This window comes from Chelonoidis abingdonii, chromosome 16 (assembly GCF_003597395.2).
Source record: "Chelonoidis abingdonii isolate Lonesome George chromosome 16, CheloAbing_2.0, whole genome shotgun sequence".
Lineage (NCBI taxonomy): Eukaryota > Metazoa > Chordata > Testudines > Testudinidae > Chelonoidis > Chelonoidis abingdonii.
In genome coordinates this window covers 14,029,767-14,049,223 of record NC_133784.1, presented here as the reverse complement: position 1 = coordinate 14,049,223, position 19,457 = coordinate 14,029,767, and the positions used below count along the sequence as shown (strand labels likewise).

Below are 19,457 nucleotides of genomic sequence, written 5' to 3'. Positions count from 1 at the left end.
CCTTCCCAGTAGCACTTCTAACCATAGGGCAAGGGGTGGGAAGGACACAGGCAAGGGAGTGCTGCACAGGCAGAGAAAAATCAAGGACTTTTTTAAAGAAAAAAACAGATTATTTTTATTTAAATTCAATCCACATTTATTATTAAAAATAAAACTGTTTAAAATCCAGTTTGAAATCTATAACCTGCGTTCAGGCCTAAACGTATTAAAGTTATTTAAATTCAATTAAAAAAATAATATTAAGTAGTACATGTTTGCTGCCAAGTTTCAAAGAAAGTCAAATACTGAACTGGAGGAAGTCACCGGACAAGCACCTGGAGTCAGAGTTTACTGAAGTGCGGAACCACCTTTTGACATCAGCAGCCTCTTCTGTAGGTGCAGAGAGAATACTTTCTTCCTGTCAGTTTATTCAGCTAGTTCAGTTCAATGACTAGTTCCTTCAAAGTTAAATAACCAATTGGGAGCTGCAAAACAGGAAAGCTTGTTTTTCCTCTTCCAATCAAACTAGGTGTGAGAATAAAATCTATTAGTTATAAATTCCTGAAGGACATTGTGACCAGGAACAAATCAGTTCAATTCATTATCTACAGATAATGCTCCCTGTGTTTAATAAATCAGTTACTTTTCACTGCAAAACATGTTTTGATAAACATTTTCTTTTCTTATATATCCAACACTGCAGGTAGTTTTATTTAATAAAAAAATTAAAATACTGTTCACTGTTAATTTAATTTGAATTTCCATCCAAAGAGTGACACAACCACAAGTAAAAAATTAAACTAGTAAATAAGAAATGCAGACATCATTTTCTAAACTAATGTAAAAATTAAGAAATTGAATAAATGCAAGTTAAGCTATATAACTGCTCAAATAAATATGTATAGATATAGTACATCCTCTTGGTCAGCAAAAAGCAGCATCAAGTTTAGCAGAAAGGCTATATTTTGTTGTAAATAACATGCTTTAATGTTGACCACGTAACCTTAGGAAAATAATTGAAAATTATAAATGCAAAATTTGATTAAAATCTATAATTTAAATCCAGATTTCCTCCATGCTGATTTCAATCTAATTAAATTGGTGATTTAAATCAACCAACCCTGGATGCACATCAAGTGGACAGTGTCAAAGGATGCATATGCTTGTTCCGCAACTCTCCCCTCCCCAAGCCACGGTTCCAGGCGGGTCCAGTCTAAAGGTAGCAACAGCCCCAACGCCTATGTGACAGATACAGCAATATCCTTAGGAGACCTTACTGAATTAAGTCTATTTGGGGTACATTATATTAAATGCAAAATTTATGTATTGATGTGGGCTGGGATTGCATGTAACCTATCTGGGAGGAGAGGTGATGTAAGGCCTGGATGATCACAGGACTATATTGAACAATGTGCCAGACTAGAATGGACTTTGGGGACATATGGGTGAAGTGAATTTCCAGGCAAATACCTAGGGGAGGTGGAAGTAAATTCCCCACCTCCAGTTATGCAAAAACGCAGCCTTTTGAAGCTACGCCCTGAGGAAAGGTCTTTGTCTGCTGGTTACCTTTTACCTGAGGCCAAGATCTAAGGCCAAAGCTGAAAAAGGAATGACTGAGCTATTCACAGTGGTTCTGGTTCTGAAACTAGATAATGATGAACTGGTAACCTGGGGTCAAGTATCAGAGGGGCAGCCGTGTTAGTCTGCATCTGTAAAAACAGCAAAGAGTCCTGTGGCACCTTATAGACTAACAGACGTATTGGAGCATGAGCTTTCGTGGGTGAATACCCACTTCGTCGGATGCAACCTGGGGAAAAACCCAGCTGTGGGTTTTGAAGGACTGACACCTACGAGAGCCTGAGGCTGGAGTTGGGGTGACCTCTGGTAAGCTTGTTAGCACAAACATAGGTTCTTTTAACATGGTTTCTCTGTGATGCTTTCACCTTAAGAGTAAGTGCTTGCCTAGAAAGAGCTGGGTGGTACCTGTAGCAGCACACTGTTCACAAACTTTGGAGAAAAAGCAAAGTGCAGACATTGGCCTGTTTATGCAGTCTGGCTTACTACATAATCAGGTAGACAGGGAGCTGTGCAGCCTGGAAATACCCTGATCGGGAGAGAGAGACACACCTGTCTCCACCCTGGAGAGAACAGCTGGAGAGCCAGAAGCCTGAGGGTGGGTCCCCTTGGTGGACACGGAGGGGGAATACAGGTGCAGATGCTCTGAACTGACACACCCTTGACTCCAGAAACCATGGAGCACTTTCCTCCTTGAACATGCAAGGCAGCCAGCCTCCAGCTGGAAGACCAGGAAGTTCACTCTGAATGTGATACCAGCCCACACTGATCCCCTGGGCAAAGTCTTTCAATGACTCAGTTGCTTGTGTGCGCCAAATGGGGAAAGGAATTAAGTAGGAAACTGAATACTGAGTGCACCAGACGAGTGCCCTGCCTGTTGGGCTGAGGTCCCAAGAGCTCCTTGTAGCCACTGCATCCTGCCCACTGGATGTGCAGCCCTCACAGCTACCATGCTACAGCCGTGCCCTACCCACCCCATTCCCCAGGAGCCCTCAGCAGCACCCTGCTCGCTGGACACACAATTCCCACCCCAGAGCTCCTGCACAGCAGCAGCACCTCAATCCTGCCTGACAGGTCCCTAGCACAGTCCCCACTTCAGCAGCAACCCACTCTCCGGCCAGACTGTGCAGCGTGTGGTGGAGCAGATGGAGAGATTAGAGCAACACAGCCCAGCCTGATTGCCAAATTTGGGATCACAGTTCCACACGGAAGCTCCCAGGCCCTTTGTTGTAACAGGACATCCTGTGTGAGAAGGGGGTGGGGGCAGGCAGGCAATAAAGACAGCAGGACATGTCAATTCAAAGCAAACACCTGGTTAGGCTGGGGGTGGGGTGGGGGGAGAAATGTGACAGGATTTTCTAGTTCCATCGCTGTTGTCCATTGTGCTTTTCATGCAGCCCCTGAGCAGCTGGTGCACACAGAAGCACTAAAGGAGGCTTCTATTATCTGCATCTTTGTACCCCTCCTTCCTTCCCTCCCTATTCACTCACACAGAAAGCCTCTCCAAAGGAGTTTCCTTCTGCCACGACAAGGTCCCAACCACAACTGCAAGCGCTGGACTCGCTTGTGCTCGCTCCCTCTTGATTTACAGAGCTTCCATACTAACAGCTGCATTGCAGATGAACCCTCTTAAAGTGGACACACTGCAACTGAGACTGCAGGGCACAGAGCTATTCAGAAACAGATGCAGATATGTGGGCTGCATCTCTTGAATAAGCACAGTGACTTGTTTGTTCCAGGACTTCAACCTCTGCCTCAAGCCCACTGCCACTTCACGCAAAGGGTCCTGAAGCACTTAACTAGATACACACACCTCCAACCAAGTGAGCTCATTTCAGGCCCAAGGAGCACTCTCCCATCGAATGAACTCAAGCCAGGCTTGGCTGAGGGAATTACGTATCAACCACTAGCTTGATAGAGGAGATGGTAAAAGCTACTGGCTTACCAGGGACGCACGACCACCTAGAGGGACCCACACTCTCACTCAGAAAACTCATGCTCCACATTTGTTCAGTCCAGAATGTGCCACTCCACCAAGGGAGCCCCCACCCCACTCTGGAGAGAGTGGCACTTTCCTATACAGACATTTAGGGCCTGAACCTCCTCCCACATGGCTTTGCACTGGTTTAATCCCACTGAACTCTGCACAGTCACCCGTTTTTCTTAAGCAAGAGGGGGAACCAGACGCACAGCATCCAGTGACTCTTGAGTTTCTGCCACACTGCTTCATTTCATCCCTGAACTGGAAGAAACCCATCTGGGCTAGATCAAAGGCCGCAAGGAACTCTTCACTAGTACGCAAATTCATTTATTTAGGTGCCAGCAGACAGACAAGTCAGCAGAGAGCTCCAAGTCACTGCAAAGCAGCAACCAGGAAGTCAGAGATGCAGAAGGAAGGCAAACTCCCATGTTCTAATCATTCAATTCTGCTCCCCACTCAGTCCCTCTCCAAGTCAGGACCCTCCCTCTCTCCAGAGAAGTTAAAGGTGTGGATGACGCTTGAATTTAGTGCCAACACAGGGCGAGAAAAATTCTGTACAGACAAGTGAACTTCCAAAGCGGAGGTATTCAGCCACAAGCTCAAAGGCGACAGAGGAAGTTATGAAACAAGTCATCTGCAAGCCTAGAAATCACTCCACATTTATCTGGTGCTGTAGATAAGCAGCCTATTGCATGGTAAAGGCACCAGCCCAAGTTAAGCGTACCAGACAAATACAAAGTGCTAAGGAGGCAACATGGGTCCAGAAAACTAGGTCACCTGCTTTGCAGCCGCTCATGATGTGACCAGTGATCAGAATCACCTAATCAGCAGTATTTGACCATGGGTGTCAAAAGTGGCTGCCACGCTCCTCCCCCAGATATGATGAATGCTGTTGTTCTGAGCAGGTGGAGGAGAGGGTCGGCTCAGTTATTCCAGACTAACAATGCACAGCAGACCCCACACACAGGGTGACCCATGTGTTAGAACTAGCACTGGACTCAGCTGACACTGCCCACAGTAGCTGAAAACCTAGTTCAAACATATGTTGGGGGCAAGGAAGGCCAGCGCTCTCCAGCAGTGAAAATTGTGCTAGAATTTTCAGTGTTGTACAGAAATGCTAAAACATGTTTGGCAAGCACTGGAGACCAATGCAAGAGAAGGTTTAACAAACTGCTTTCCCCAGGAGAGCTTCCAAGGGATCCATGCTATTTGCGACCTGCATCTAACTGGCACATCCCAGCAAAGATGGCTCAGAACAACCACCCCTTCTGAAGTATGAAGTGTGACTGCAGATCAGGAGCATGACATCAAGTCTCAGGCAGCAAGCGAGCCAGAAGGTTGAACACACACATCATCTCTGTGAGGAGGGAGAACTTTACACTCACACCACATTCTGCCACACAGTTAAGGAGATCCCTCAATTAGAAGCTCAGCCGCCCATTGCAAACCCCTCTGGAATGTAAGGTGCATTAAAAACAGAACTGCAGTGACAGGAAATAATCCAGGCTCCTCTGCATGAGACCCATCAGGGAAAACTCCTCTCCTTGGAGTACAGTGTACTCAGCCCCACCTGGGAGGGGAGGGGGAACAAGTGCTTTCTCAGGTTATCTTTAAGAACATCTCTCTTCACTCCCCACCCCATCCAGTACCTCTGACTCTACCCAGGGGTGTTGAACAGCTGCTTCCCTTTTTCTCAGCGATCCCCTGGGATTGGGAGAACCCTGCCCTCCATAACAGCCACCATCTCCACGCAATGATTCCTCCCCCTCCACCAGGAATACCTGTCAAGAACCCCCATACTACCAACCAGAGCTAGAAGGGGGTTGGAGTAAGAGAGGCAAACAACACCTCCTGCTCTACCAGTCCAGGGCAGCCTCCACAGGACAGTACATTACTAAGGACTGAAAGCATCAGCTCCCCTGCATCTTCCAGAAAGAGAAATGGAGGTGTGGGGGGGGGGGGCAATGTTCCCCTGACCCTTTCCCCCATGTCCCTAGCTCTCACCAGAAGGTCTCTGAACTTTTTGATTCTCATCCTCAAGTCAGGACACCCTAAAGAGACGGAGAGACCTGTGCCACAGTTTCTATAGAAAACGTTCATGCTCTCATTTAAAAAGTGAAGTAAGTTTCTAGCTTGTATTGTGAAGAAAGCCTTTTGGGGACAAACTGGGTTTAAGCTGATGCAGCATCACCTTCCCAGTCTGCAGGCAGACAGTTCAAGCTACTACCTCAGCTGCTGCTCAGAGCTTTGCCAAGCTAGTCAGCTTTGTGCCTGCTATTCTGAAGCCTGTGGGCACCAGCGAAACTCAAGAATCACACCAATTTCCTAGCAGGAGTACAAGGTAGGCAACTGGAGCTATTCTAGTGGGGAGGCGAAAGGACCCCCCCACACACACACCCCAAAGCAAAGAGGCTGAGAGGAGAAGAGTAGCAGAGACCTCTCTCTCCCCCCCTCCTCACTGCAAACTTGCCACACCCAAAAGGTTCTGGGAAAGGAGACTCTTCTGCAGCTAAGGAGCAAGTAGAACTTGAAGTCTGTGAGACCCCAACTCTCCAGGGCCAGATCTAGCAAATGGAGCTCACACATGGAGTCCAGAGACAGCACCTGGCTAGGAATTCCAGCAGCTGAAGCGTAGGGCAGCTGGGCTTCTCAAAGCAGCGCTCCTTCTTGGCTTTGCTGGCAGATCCCCTTCCCTCCAGGGAGTAGCTTGAATCCTATGGTTGGCAGGCATCTGGTAAATCTGTCAATCCCTCTCCTCACCCCCCATCACGGCAATACCCCCAAATGCTAATCCAACAGTTCCACGACTGCAGGTTCAATGCCATCCCTAAACCTCTTTGGCACTTATTGCCTGAACCCCTATGCCCAAACTCAATCAATGCCCACCGCTGAGCCAGTCTGTCCAGCCACCATTCCCCACTTTTGTTCAGGGAACTAGGTCCTCATTCCAACCCCCCACCCACTCCTTCCCCAACAGACCAGAACTTCCATTTGTACACTGCAAAGATAAGTCGACCTAACATAGGCCAACTTGCAACCACCATGTTAATTACTGCACAGACACTGCAGCGCCTCGCTGAGACAGTTTTACTGTCGGCATAGCAGGGGAGTTGCACCAGTGGGAGGACCATTTCAGTACGTGCACCTCCACTGTTTTGTCAACAAACCCTGACTTTTGTCAACAAAACTGCACTGTAGACAAGGCCTTTGGCCCCAAGCATGATACCATGCTAGCAATAGCAGCATTTTAACTGTGGGTTTTGCTCCCAGGGCTTATCAGTGCAGAAAGGGTTGTGTATCTGAAGAGCTGTGTTGCAACTCTGCTTGAAAGGACGTGGAACAGTGAAGAGGGGCTGGCCTACAGCACATTTTAGCAGGATTCTCAGAAAGAGACCAGTAGCCTTGCTGACCAGTGAAATGGAGCACAACAATCGGATTGGTGCATGGTCCTTGATAGTATGATTCCTGCCCCAATTCAGACAAGGCCTTAAACCACAGTGCGTGCCGGGAACAGGACTTACCCCCAGAGCAGGAACCTGGTACTGAGACATCAAAACAACAGGCTCATTACATAGGACACTGGTAGCTCCAGCTCTCAAGAGCTTAACACACAAATGCTGAGGCTCCAGTATCACACCTGGGCACATGAACACACAGGTTCCTCAAAAGGTCAGCGTATTTACTCAACTTCCATCTCAGAGAGAGAGAATTCTCCTCCTGACTCTACCCTGCCAGTGTGAGCTAGAACAGAGAGTTTCAAGCATACACAGCGAGCCACAGGCATTTCTTAACTTCCTGCCCCCCTGGTAACAAAACAGGCTAGATCTGGCAGACTATATCCAACATTAATCAGCTCTCCAAACAGCACTAAATTATGCTTGCAGTTCTCTGGAGCCAGCCATGTGCACCAGCCACCAGCTTCCCCCTACTTCAGAATTACACATAACAGCAGCTCTGCAACATAATCAGATAGGGTGGGGGGGAGCATCTATTTTAAAAAGGCACACGTTTGATCTTAACAATCTGTTCTATTACTTTACTATTAAATTATCTGCCACTGATGGACACGCTGAACACTCACCCAACGAGGATCTTGGTGTCCAAGTAGGAGCTAGGACTGAATCCTGAGGTAACAGGTGCAAAAAGCCACCAGAGCACAAAACCGCACAACTAGGGACCAGCAATTCCCTCAGGAAGGACTCGAAGTTCATGCCCTACTAGTCTTTCAATAGTCAAGATGCTTATTGCTGAAGATTTTCCACTCTACCAACTTCTTTTCCTAGGAAATACTCTACTGCAATATTCAATGAGCATATAAGCAATGATACTAGAGAGTTGGGGGAGCCATTACTGCAGTATGAGGCGGTATTTCAACAGAGATTTAATTTAAGAAGGGATGGAAGAGAATCTGAGGTCAACCTGTCTCACAGAACCCCATAGCCTGAAGCATTAAGTGTGTTGTGGCAATGGCTGGCAGGAACAAGAGTTGTACGACTTGCAGAGTTACACTTCCTCGCTCCTTCCATAGGCAGAAACTCCAGGGAGCAAGTGTGTTCGCAGATCACAAACCTGTTCATTCTAGCTGCTTCTCTTCCCTCCTACCTTCCACAGCCAGCTGCTTTGCAAGTAGGCAGAACCAGGAAAGGGCAGCAAATTGCTTCCTACAATATCCCACATTACCTTCCCATGCTAGTACCTTCCCTGCGCCCAAGCACCTCTGTGGCCAGCAGTTCCCAGCCACAGGCTGCTCTGAAAACCAGCTGTTTTAGCTCACTCCTGTGTCCTCTCTTCCTTTTACAGCTTACAAATGGTCATTAAAATGTTTGGTTAGTTAACTCTCCCTCAGACTTCAAGAGGTGAGGTGTGCACACTGACAATGTTTACACAAGGAAAAACCCACAATGTGCAACAACCATGAGATGCTGAGACAGGGGGAAGATACCTAAGCAGACAGTGGGCAGGTGAAGGGGCTGGAGGGGGCGGGGGGAAATGGACAAAATTAACCTAGGTTTTATATTTGTATGTTCCCCTTTTTATAGAGTGTCTTTGACAAGTTATTGCATACGTAATAATACCCACAGCCAGTGCTTTAATCTTGCAATTTGCAGGGGTTGGGGAAATAAAATCCTGTGGGGGAGGGGAGGAGGCTCGCACAATCCTTCCTTGAGAAGGTCTGCGATAACAACCTGCCATTTGGTAGATGAGGAAAAAAATTCCCTCTTCAGAAGTGTCTCTATGATCCAGGGATAAGCGTTCTCTCTGGCAGGGATGGTTTTAGCTATATCCAGAGAGGGAGATTAAATCCATCCACAGCAGGAAAATTTCCACACTCCCCCAAATTCAATACAACCACTATGTGCAACTTGATTTTGCACAGCCTCTTTCACACAAGAAGCACAGCTAATGCTCCCTGTTCCAAGAATCCACAGTATGCTCCAAAACCCCCACCCTCACCTGCTGAGCCTGAGGAACACCAGGACATGCGTCAGACCGGGCTCCTCAACAGGATTAGTGCTGCAGAGCCCAGGACCTCTGGGACACCAGCAGGAATTAGTCTCATCACATCTGGGCCATGCACAAACCCAGTGTTAAAAACAGGAAAGGAAAAAACTCCAGCCCCTCTTCCCAGACCTCGCAGAGGCCACACGCCCACACCAGGAACTCCTGTTCAATATGTGTGCCTGCCACTTCTCCCTTCCCCCTCCCCATTGTTAATGCTGGTAATTTAACACCTCATGGGACCAGAGAGGACAGACATACAGTGAGCTGAAATCCTGCCTGCCCTGCTCCAGCTCCTTTATAAAATATACAGCGTAAACCGAGAGGCAACCTGGGATAACCCTGGCCATTGCACTGAAACCCACGTAAGGCAACAGGCAGCCAGCTTCCGGCCATTGCAAACCACAGCACAAGCCGTACTCCCCACTGCTGGCTGTCCTGCCACACTCAAAGCAATTAATGCTGTTGGTGAAAGTGAAATGCAGCCATTAGTCCCTTCCCCCATCTCTTCTCCAAGGTCAGGGTCGGTCTGTCTCTCTCTCTCTCACTCACATATACATGCACAACTCACTTCTCCAGGTAAGTTTCCTGCAGTGATAATCATGATTTAAAAAAGTGTACTATAAGTGACACTGCAAGATGAAGAGGTGAGCACAAACGGCGGGAGGAGGGAGAGGCAGAGAGAAAGACAGCTAGCATGAGGTGCAAGTCTGCAGTTTATGACATCAGCGGATTAATACTCCCCCGTTCCCCCCAGCTTCTTATTTTCTTGCTCCACACGTGTATTAAACTGGAGGAGTCCAGCCAGTGGTAATTGATACATTTAATGGAGAAGATGGGCCCTTGAAATATTTTTCAGCCCCCCCGACCTTATTAACCCCACCCCACCCTACTCCTTATGTTTGAACATTATCCACACCAGATAATAAGTGAGTGACCCAGAAACCTCTACAGTGTCCCTCACATACACACTGACAGCAACAATCCCAAGTTTTCATTGCAGTCGATTTCTCACATACTCCCTACACACGCAGTTCAGATAGCTAACAGAGGAGGAGGAAGGGGCCGGGATGGGAGAAGCTAGCAGCAAGGCCCACCCTGACAGAAGAGCTGTTTTACTCCCTGCCCAGACCACCAGATTCCATCATCTAACACACCCTGACGTCCCAAGTGCAGCCTGACAGGCAGGGTCTGATGCAGTGTCTCTGCAAGGAAACACACACAGGCACTTGTACACACCCCAGAATCTGTGCTTCAGGCTCCTGCAAGTGGTGGTGTGGGCTCTCCTCGCCTTAATGAGAAGCCTACGCACTGGGCTGCAGTGCACCACTGCTGCCTGCACCCAATTCAGCTGGATGTGCTGTAGCTACAGAGGAGCCTCGGCTGCTCTCACGATTGCCAGACTGAGATTTAAAGTAGTCCACGTTCGACTGCAGGTCAGCACACACACATACACATACTGCACTTACTTGGTACTGGAGCCTTTGGAGGCCAGGAAGCTGCTACTGTGAACCACCACCCACAGCCCTCATGGAACTGAGCCCCTTCTGCGACTGAGCTACAGGGAGCAGGACTCAATCCATGGGTGATGAGCCATCCCAGCCCTCCTACCATTCAGACCCCCAAGAGGGACAACTGTCAGACTGCCTCTTTAGCACACCCAGGAGCAACAAATGAGGCAGACTACAAGCCTGGGTGCAGCAGAGAATCTCCTCCCCCAGTCAGGGTGAGAATCATCTCCTGTTTCTAATGGCAGGAGGGCAGGAGAGAGAGAGCAGGCGTGACTGCCAGGACTCTCCGGGGAGCCTTATCAAGAGTTGCAAAACTGCTGCTGCTTTGAACCCCACAAGCGCCACATCCTGGCAACAAACCACAGGCTAAGTTTCAGCTCCAGCACCCAGTGAGGTGCCACCTCACATCTCAAAAAGGACATTTACCCTATTATAGGTACTGATTCAGAAACAAAGATCAGGCCTAAAAGAAACATTTTCATGCAAAGGGCAGCCTGCTGCCCCCTTCATTATGTCCTTGGGGACATTACCTTCCAAAGATTCAGCAGCAAATGCAACAGGGGCAAAGGTCAACAGCAGAAAATCCTCTCCTGCCTCCCATTACTGTGCGGGAACTGCTCCAGATACCTCCCTGCCAGTCAAGAGAACAGTTGGGGCCAATGCAAGACTGTTTCATACCATTTATTCTGGAGGAATCTGTGCAGCATACTCTGAAAAGACGCTATTGATGGGGTTTCCATCGTTTCCTTCAGGAGATGGATTCCCTACAGAATAATCTGTATCTCCACCTCCCTCCAATAGTCAGATTAAATTTTCCTTGGTTCTTTCCTCTGAAGCGATTACTGCTAGTCAGACCCATTGGCTCACCTTAAGCAATTCACTCACTCCTACTTCACAGGTATCTTCCAAGCCACTCTACACATCTAAAGTCAAAATAAAGACTAACAACTATCCCGGCAGCCTCAGCAAGACACCTCCCCACGAGTCAAGACATGGCTGTTTATCGTTATCCTTTAGTCCTTCCAGCCAGTTCTCAGGACATGTGAGACTGTATCCAAGCGGACCTGAATTTCAGGTGGCTGAAGCACTGTATCCCCCTCCCAGCATTGGCTACTGTCTTGTACTTAGACCAATGGTTCTCAAACTTTTGTACTGGTGATCCCTTTCACACAGCAAGCCTATGAGTGTGAACCCCCTCTTGTAAAGGAAAAAGACATTTTTTTATATTTAACACTATTATAAATGCTGGAGGCGAAGCATGATTTGGAGATAGTGACAGCTCGCAATCCCCCACATAATAACCTCACAACCCCCTGACTCCCAGTTTGAGAACCCCTGACTTTAACTGCAAGCCGTGTGGGGGAGGGACTGGCATTCTGTTATGCGTCTATACGGTGCTTAGCACAGTAGGCCCTGCCTCATCGACTCCACTGTAACACAAATACCAAGTAGCTTAATGAAGTCCAACTATGATGTCAAAAGCGTCCACTGATTCTGCATTTAGATCAGATTAATCTGACAATGTTCATTCTTTATAATGCCAGGAAGTTGGTTTAGAGTTGTGTGAGGTCCTTACAGATCTGCCCTTTATATTTGTCTCATTAATTTATAAAGGGATGAGTTTATTTGACCGCGATTACCAGGACTTCCCTTTTTAAAATAAAAATCAGGACAGTATTTGCTTTCTACGCTTTTAGGTTGGGAAACACTGTATGAATGCCACATAGGGTTATTTCTAACCATCCTGTTCCCCTTCAGTTCGGGACTTTCAAGAGAAAGAAACAACAGTTTGCAGTTCATTAAGCTCATTAACAGAGGCATTAGGATTCACAGATTTCTCTCATATTACATTTAATTTTCCCTAAGCATTCCCTTCCCTGCTTTTCAGCTACACATCATGATCTCCATCACTTCCAAGTCAGTCACACCCCACTGCTTTTCTTTTCTTGAGGAAGACTTCTTTGGAAGTACCTCTTCCCACAAAGCCAGAGTGGAAGCAGGTCAGATCTCCTTGACCTTAGTAAGCCCTGGGATGGAGCTCAGCTGTTCTCAGTGATGGCAGATGAGAGAACAAGGAGCAATGGTCTCAAGTTGCAGTGAGGGAGGTCTAGGTTGGATATAAGGAAACACTATTTCACTAGGAGGGTGGTGAAGCACTGGAATGGGTTACCTAGGGAAGTGGTGGAATCTCCATCCATAGAGATTTTTAAGGCCCAACTTGACAAAGCCCTGGCTGGGATGATTTAGTTGGTGTTGGTCCTGCTTTGAGCAGGGGGTTGGACTAGATGACCTCCTAAGGTCTCTTCCAACCCTAATATTCTATGATTGTACTCAGGGGAAGCATGCTAGCAGGTCAACCGCTGTGAAGGGGGCATAGGTTATATTCCTAGCCAGTGGTGTGGCACCTCTGGTTGAAGCAGTAGTAACTACTCTGGGAAAAAACACAGGTTCAAATCCTCTAGAAGCAGGTTTTAAATGTTCAATTTAGCAATGCATATGAGAGCTCTGAAATGCAGAAGCCAAGCCAAAGGGGGCCCTCCTCCAGTGCAAGAGGCAGGTCAGAAGGTGTGGGCTGACCTGTGGGGAAGGCAGGAGCTAAGCAAATGTCTAAGATTCCAAGGCCAGAAGGGACCATTCCCAGAGCAGATCTTTTAGAGAAACATCTAAACTCGATTTAAAAATTGTCAGTGATGGAGAATCTACCACGCCCCTTGGGAAATTGTGCCAATGGTTAATTACCCTCATTGTAAAAAACATGTACATTATTTTCAGACTGAATTTGCATGGCTTCAATTTCCAGCCACTGGATCATGTTATACCTCCTCTGCTAGATGGAAACACCCACTATCAAATATTTGTTCCCCATGTAGTTACTTATAGATTGTTGTCAAATCACCTTTTAGCTTTCTCTTTGTTAAGCTAAATAGCTTGATCTCCTTGAGTCTGTCACTATCACTATAAGGAAAGTTTTCTAATCCTTTATTCATGCTTGTGGCTCTTTTCTGAAAACTCTCCAATTTATCAATGCCCTGGAATTGTGGGCACCAGAACTTAACACTATTCCAGCAGCGACCTCACCACTGCCAAATACAGAGATACAATAATCTCTCTGCTCCTGCTCAAGATTCCCATTTCTGCATCGCAGGATCACATTAGCACTCAGTGGTTCTCAAACTTTTTGTATTGGTGACCCTTTTCATACAGCAAGCCTCTGTGTGCAACCCCCCTTATCAATTAAAAACAAGAGGGGGTAATTTAATTTAACAGGGACTCAGGCTGTCGGCCCCACTCCTGGCAGGGCTGACACCTTGCAACCCTCTTTTTTGGGCACAGCATCGCACTGGGATTATTCACCATGACCCCCAAATCTTTTTCAGAGCGACTGCTTCCCTGGATAGAGTGCCCCATTCTATAAGCATGGTCTGCATTCTTTGGTCCTACCCTTATACATTTGCTTTTAACCATATTAAAACCAACACTGTTTGCTTGCACCCAGCTTTCCAAGCAATCCAGATCGCTCTGTATCGGTGACTCGTCCTTTTCATTATTTACCACTCTTCTAATCTTTGTGTTGTCGACAAACTTCATCAGTGATGTTAGGTTTTCTTCCACATGACTGATAAAAAAAAATATTAAATAGCATATGGCCAAGAACAGATCCCTGCAAGACCCCACTCGAAAAACACACCCACTCAATGAGGCGTCCCCATTTACAGTTACATTTAGAAACCTATCAGTTATCCAGTTTTTAATCTATTTAACATGTACCATGTTAATTTCATATCATTAGAGTTTTTTTAATTAAAGTGTTGTGTGGGACCAAGTCAAACACCTTACAGAAGTCTGAGGAGGATGTTGGAAGTGGGGCAATGGGAGGATACCATAATATGTGCAGAAGCCAGATGGGTGGGCGCTCCCAGTGAGGTGAGAGCTAACATGGGAATGAGGAGCAGCAGGCACGGTAAACCCAAGCTATTGCAGAATTCATCTCACGGTCCTGCTGCCATAACAAACAGCTTTTTAAAAAACTGCTCATCAGCTCCACCGTTTTACAGTTGTTGATTTCATCTCTATCATCGGCTAACAGCCCTAACATCTCTCTAATATTTCTACTTTGAAGAGTCTTTACAGTGTTTATCCATCTAGGTTCTTACATGGCTCCCAGCCCCACCGTATCTGAGCCCCTATTCCCACCAACCGTTTTGACTATCATTAACTCTTTGTTGCCTTGTCTTTCCTCACTTAATTTCCAACACAAAGTTCCTTGTGGCCATCAGATATTTCAGTGGGACCTCAAGAAACCTGATCAGTCACTACCTCCTCCTCCCAATAGTTCTCTCTTTCAGTCAGTTTCATAATTCCCCCCACACTTGATCTCTCCAAATCAGATACCTTTGGACAGCTGTGTTCTATGAATCTATTCATCAATACCTTGAATTAAGAGAGCTCACAGTTATTAGCACGGAAGTGTCCTACTCCACTTATGTTTTCAATCAAGAACTCCCTACTGGTATGAAGTAGATCAAGAAGAATTTCTCCTCTGGCTGGATTCCCTACTTCCTGGCTCAAATGTGTGTCCTTTAATTAATCTGAGAAGTGATGATGTTCCACACTTTTTGTATTTGTAACCAACCACTCTCTGAGTGCTTGAAATCCTACACGACCACATTATCTGGAGATTTTGGACTTCATGGTAACTGGTTTAGGAATTGTTGTTTTTATTTTCCTCTAGCCCCACATAGCCATTTCTTGCAACCGTACCAGATTATTTTGCTACCACTCCATTAATGGGGAAATTGTTTCTCGCTGGTTTTGTTACTTTAGAGTATTACCCCATCCCTCATACAAAGAGGATTGTACCCCTAATGCTGACAGGATGGTTCTCTGAATTATCAGGTTTCAGTTGTGTCCACTACATCATATTCTCCCTTCATTAAGCAAATGCTCCCAATTACCCATTTCCTAGTCAGTGTAAAGCCTCTGTAACTAGCCCTGCCAGTTTTGAACCCACAGAACTGGGACCCCTTGTGCTTCAGTGGAGATTTTATGGAGTACTGGCACCTGTCTTGTACATCAACAGCCTTTCCCTTCTAAACCATCCACAGATCCATTGACTGGTCTCCAGTGTCACTCTTGACTTTACTCGCACTAGTTACTAGAAAGACAAATCACCACCTATGTTGACCTCGGTCTGCAGCACTCTTCCCAGGGTTCTAAAGTCATTCTTGAGCCACTCATTCTCCCTTTGAACCTGTCATTAGCTTTCACATGAACTACACTAGGTGAACATTCACTGCTACTCTGCAGGCTATGCTTTGCTCTTGTCATCACATTTCACGCCCTGGCACTAGGAAGATAGTATACCATCCTTTTCTCTTTTTTACGAGTCAGACAGCCTGAGCTATGCTCATTGCTACCAAAGTGCTCATCAAAATTATCTGTCACCAACTTCTGCCGCTCTGGTGTCACCCTTTCAGTTGCTGGTCATATACTACCTGGTTCTCAGCCTCTGGCTGATCATCTAGCTCATCAGGAACATAGCATTTGTCACTTCTGTCAAAACGGAATAGCCTAAGTGCAGTAAGTCTTCTCTTAGCTCCTTTTCCACATTCATTCCCTCTGAGATCTCAGGCAGTTACATCTCTCTTTATAGTTCCTCCTGCTGCAATCCAATTCAGGTTTTTTCCCCATCGATTTCAGCTCCTGCCCATGTCCCTCCACAGTGGAAGCCACCTCACACTCCATGCATATAGAGCCTGCCTTGTGAAATAAACCAGGGCAAATCACAAGAAAAGTTCAGCAAATAAATTCGAGATGACAGATTCTCTGTTCCTTCCTGTCCCACTATTCTGAGTTCAGCTGACACATACAGGTTTTGAAGAGAGGCTTTGGGAGTTAGGTGGCAGCAGAGAACAACAGAAATTTAATTTGCTTCTTTCAGAAGCTATAGAGACCTCTTCCATCAAGTTCAAATATGAACACATCAGACATAGGATTAGCTACAAGAGGAATACACCACCTATGACAACATCCTGAAACTAGAAAGATCCTTTATCCAGCAAGACTATACCCAAAAGCACAGAAGACCTCTAGCAATGCTGGCTCATTGAGGGTATATAGTAGGTCCTCAAAAAGAGAAAAGATGACATGAAGTACTCCCAGAAGTTGGGATCCCTGCAACAATCCTTCAGGCTACCATTTGCATCACTACTTATTACTTCATACTACAAGACAACCACCTACAAAACCCATAAACTTGTTGCAACTAAAATTCCAATCATGTTTCTCCTGTTCGTAGAGAAAGGCGATGGGATGAAGGACAGATCTGGATACTAACCTCGGGCTGACAGCTTTTTGGTGTTGATGATTTTTGCAGCATATTCCTGGGATGAATTTTTCTTCACACATCGGCGGACCACAGAAAAGGCTCCCCTAGAAGAAAGAGAGCGGGGGCTGTGAAACTGAAAATAATAATGCAACAGGAACAATTTCCACCCTCAACTTGGACATGTCAAGTCAGCAAATAACGCCAGAGGAAAAGTGTATACACCAGAGCTTGGCTGAGGCCTCCTAGGGGCCTTAAGCAGGAAAGTACAAACAGTGCACCATGGAGGGGAGGGGAGAAGAGTGCAGACATAACATACAGAGGCTGAAGAATGAAAGAGGAGTAGCCTAGAAGGTTGGAAACATCGCCAGGAAGTCCATCCCGTAATGGTCTAGTGGCTGGAGAAGACAACTAGGAATCAATTCTCCTAGGTTCTTGTCCCAGCTGGGCCAGTGAATCACTGCAGCACTTTGAACAAGACATTAACTCTGCTACACTAATTTCTTTATCTGTGAACTAGGAAGAAATACCTCTTCCCAAGGGGGCTGGCAGGCTAATTCTTGTTTGTAAGTTAACATTTTATAAATCTGAATTATTATTGCTCAACAGGCTGTAAGGAGAAGTGCAGTGAGTGGCAGAACAGAAAGGGGAAGGATTCTTAGAAGAAAAGGGAGATGGCATAAGAAAAAAGGGTGTAAGGAAAGACAGCCCAAGCCCTAAGAGGTTGTGGGGAAGAAGGAAAACTTGGAAAGTGGTCCCAAAACAAAAAATGGTGTGTAGAGAGACAAGAGAACGGGCTTGATGGAAGAAAAACTCAGGAAGGTCAGAAGGGTGAATACGGGGAAGTTGACAGGGAAGTATCCAAGCCTCTGAGTGGGGAACTAGGTCCCACCAGTCCCGAGAGAAGTCTGTACACTGGAACTAGAAACAAACCAGAACACCACAGCAGCCCCACAGAAAACTTAACCCATCAGAGAGGATCTGGCCCTAGACAACCAGGCCCCTCCCTACACTCCAGAGTCCTGAACCCTACTCAGCTTCCGCTCCCACCCCCAACTACTCCATATAAACCAAAGAGAAATACTACAAGCATCATTCCTTGGGCCACGGCTGGGTGCTGAGACACAGGCTGCAGCAGCCACCTAGGAATCCGTGTGGGGAAGGGGCAAAGAGATGCAGCAGTGCCCAGAGACTGGTGCAGGGAAGGAGAGGGAAAGATGCAGCAGTACTCAGGGATGCATCAACACACAATGATCCCATCCTGTATACTGCTGCATCACCTCCATGTCCCCACAAGATCCCACTGCAGGTCTAGGTGTGCGTTTAGGGGCAGGGGAGTTGGGTCCAGCGGTGCCTGATCCCAAAACTGGGGAGGGGAGATCCCCTATACAGCCGCAGAACCTGGTCCTTCTGCAGGGCTGGGGGAGTATCTCAGGAGGAAGCCAGAGCGACAGCAGGGACAGCTGGAGTGAGTGTCCCGGGCTATGGCTATAACCAGGATGGTTTGAGGGAGCAGGGTGCAGCAGCCCCAAGCAGTCCCGGGGTGCACAGCCGCACATGATGCAGGACGGGGGGCACCCTGACCTGCAGCTCCACCTGGGGTTGGGATGTGACTAACCCCGGGGGGCGGCAGCACCCACTCCCCGTGCAGAACGGGGACGAGGGCGGCCCTAGGGTGCAGCAGAGCCTCCCGGTCCCACTGTAGGGGCGGCAGTGGCAGGATACCCGGGTGTAGCAGACGCCAGCTGCCGTCCCAGGACCAGGGCAGCAGGAGGAGCCCAGGAGCTCAGGGGCACCCTGTCCGGCACAGGAAGGTGGAGTGGGACAGCCCAGGTGCCGCAGAGGCTTCGTGGCAGGGCTGAGGGGCGGGGGCTCCCGGGGGAGAGACAGGCGGGAAGGGACTCAGCCGGAGGTCCACGGGGCGCAGGGCCGGGCGGGCTCCGTACTTGCCGAGCTCCTCGTAGAGCTGGTAGTCGTCGGTGAAGCGGGTGCACGGGGCGGTGGTGGCCATGCTGGGCTGGGCTCAGCGCCACTCGGGCATGGGGCTGGGCGAGGCGCGGGCTGCTGCCGGCCGGCGCGGGCGGATCGCCCTGTCCTCCAGGCAGCCTCCTCCGACGTCTGCTTGGCTCCCCGCGCCGCCCTGCACAGTCACCGCTCACCAAGGAGAAGGAGGCTGAGCCCCCGCCAGCACCGCGAGATCTTACTGGGAGACACCCCCAGCCCGCCCGCCCTCAGCCTCCGCCCGGCCCCGGGGTGGGGCCGTGCCCTGGCGCTCGGGGCAAGCGGGCGGTGCTGGGCCTGGGGGCGCAGGCGAGGGGCGAGCCGCGTGCAGGCTGCAGCAGGCGAGCCCCTACCCTTGCCTGTCTGCGCGGGGGAAGGTGCTACAGCCTGACCCCCCCCCCCCCGCCCCAGCACAGAGCAGGAGGAGACGCAGCGGAGTAACCGGGGCGCGGGAGCCCCTCGCGTGCGCCCCCGAGTCACAGCCAGAGCACCCCCAGCTCGGCGAGAGCCCTATGACCGTGGATGGGGCGGGGGGACATAAGGGAGGGAGCGATAGTGAGGAGGAAACCAGCCCGAGAGCTTCCCG

General features: G+C 48.2%; 1 protein-coding gene across 22 annotated transcripts in view; it reads right to left on the bottom strand.

Annotated features, from left to right (window-relative positions):
- The window catches only part of CAMK2G (calcium/calmodulin dependent protein kinase II gamma), a 165,119-nt gene extending 145,994 nt beyond the window's left edge, over positions 1-19,125 (bottom strand). For 21 of the 22 annotated variants that reach the window (XM_032778266.2, XM_075072891.1, XM_075072892.1 and 18 more), the window contains exons 1-2: positions 18,817-19,072; positions 16,883-16,977 (exon numbers count right to left, since the gene is read on the bottom strand). In XM_032778266.2, the coding sequence (XP_032634157.1) occupies positions 16,883-16,977; positions 18,817-18,881 (160 nt within the window). In that variant the 5' untranslated portion in view covers positions 18,882-19,072. Of the gene's footprint in view, positions 1-16,882; positions 16,978-18,816 lie in introns of all 22 variants that reach the window. The other variant, XM_075072899.1, reaches the window with a different exon arrangement.
- Between the last annotated feature and the right edge of the window lie 332 nt (positions 19,126-19,457).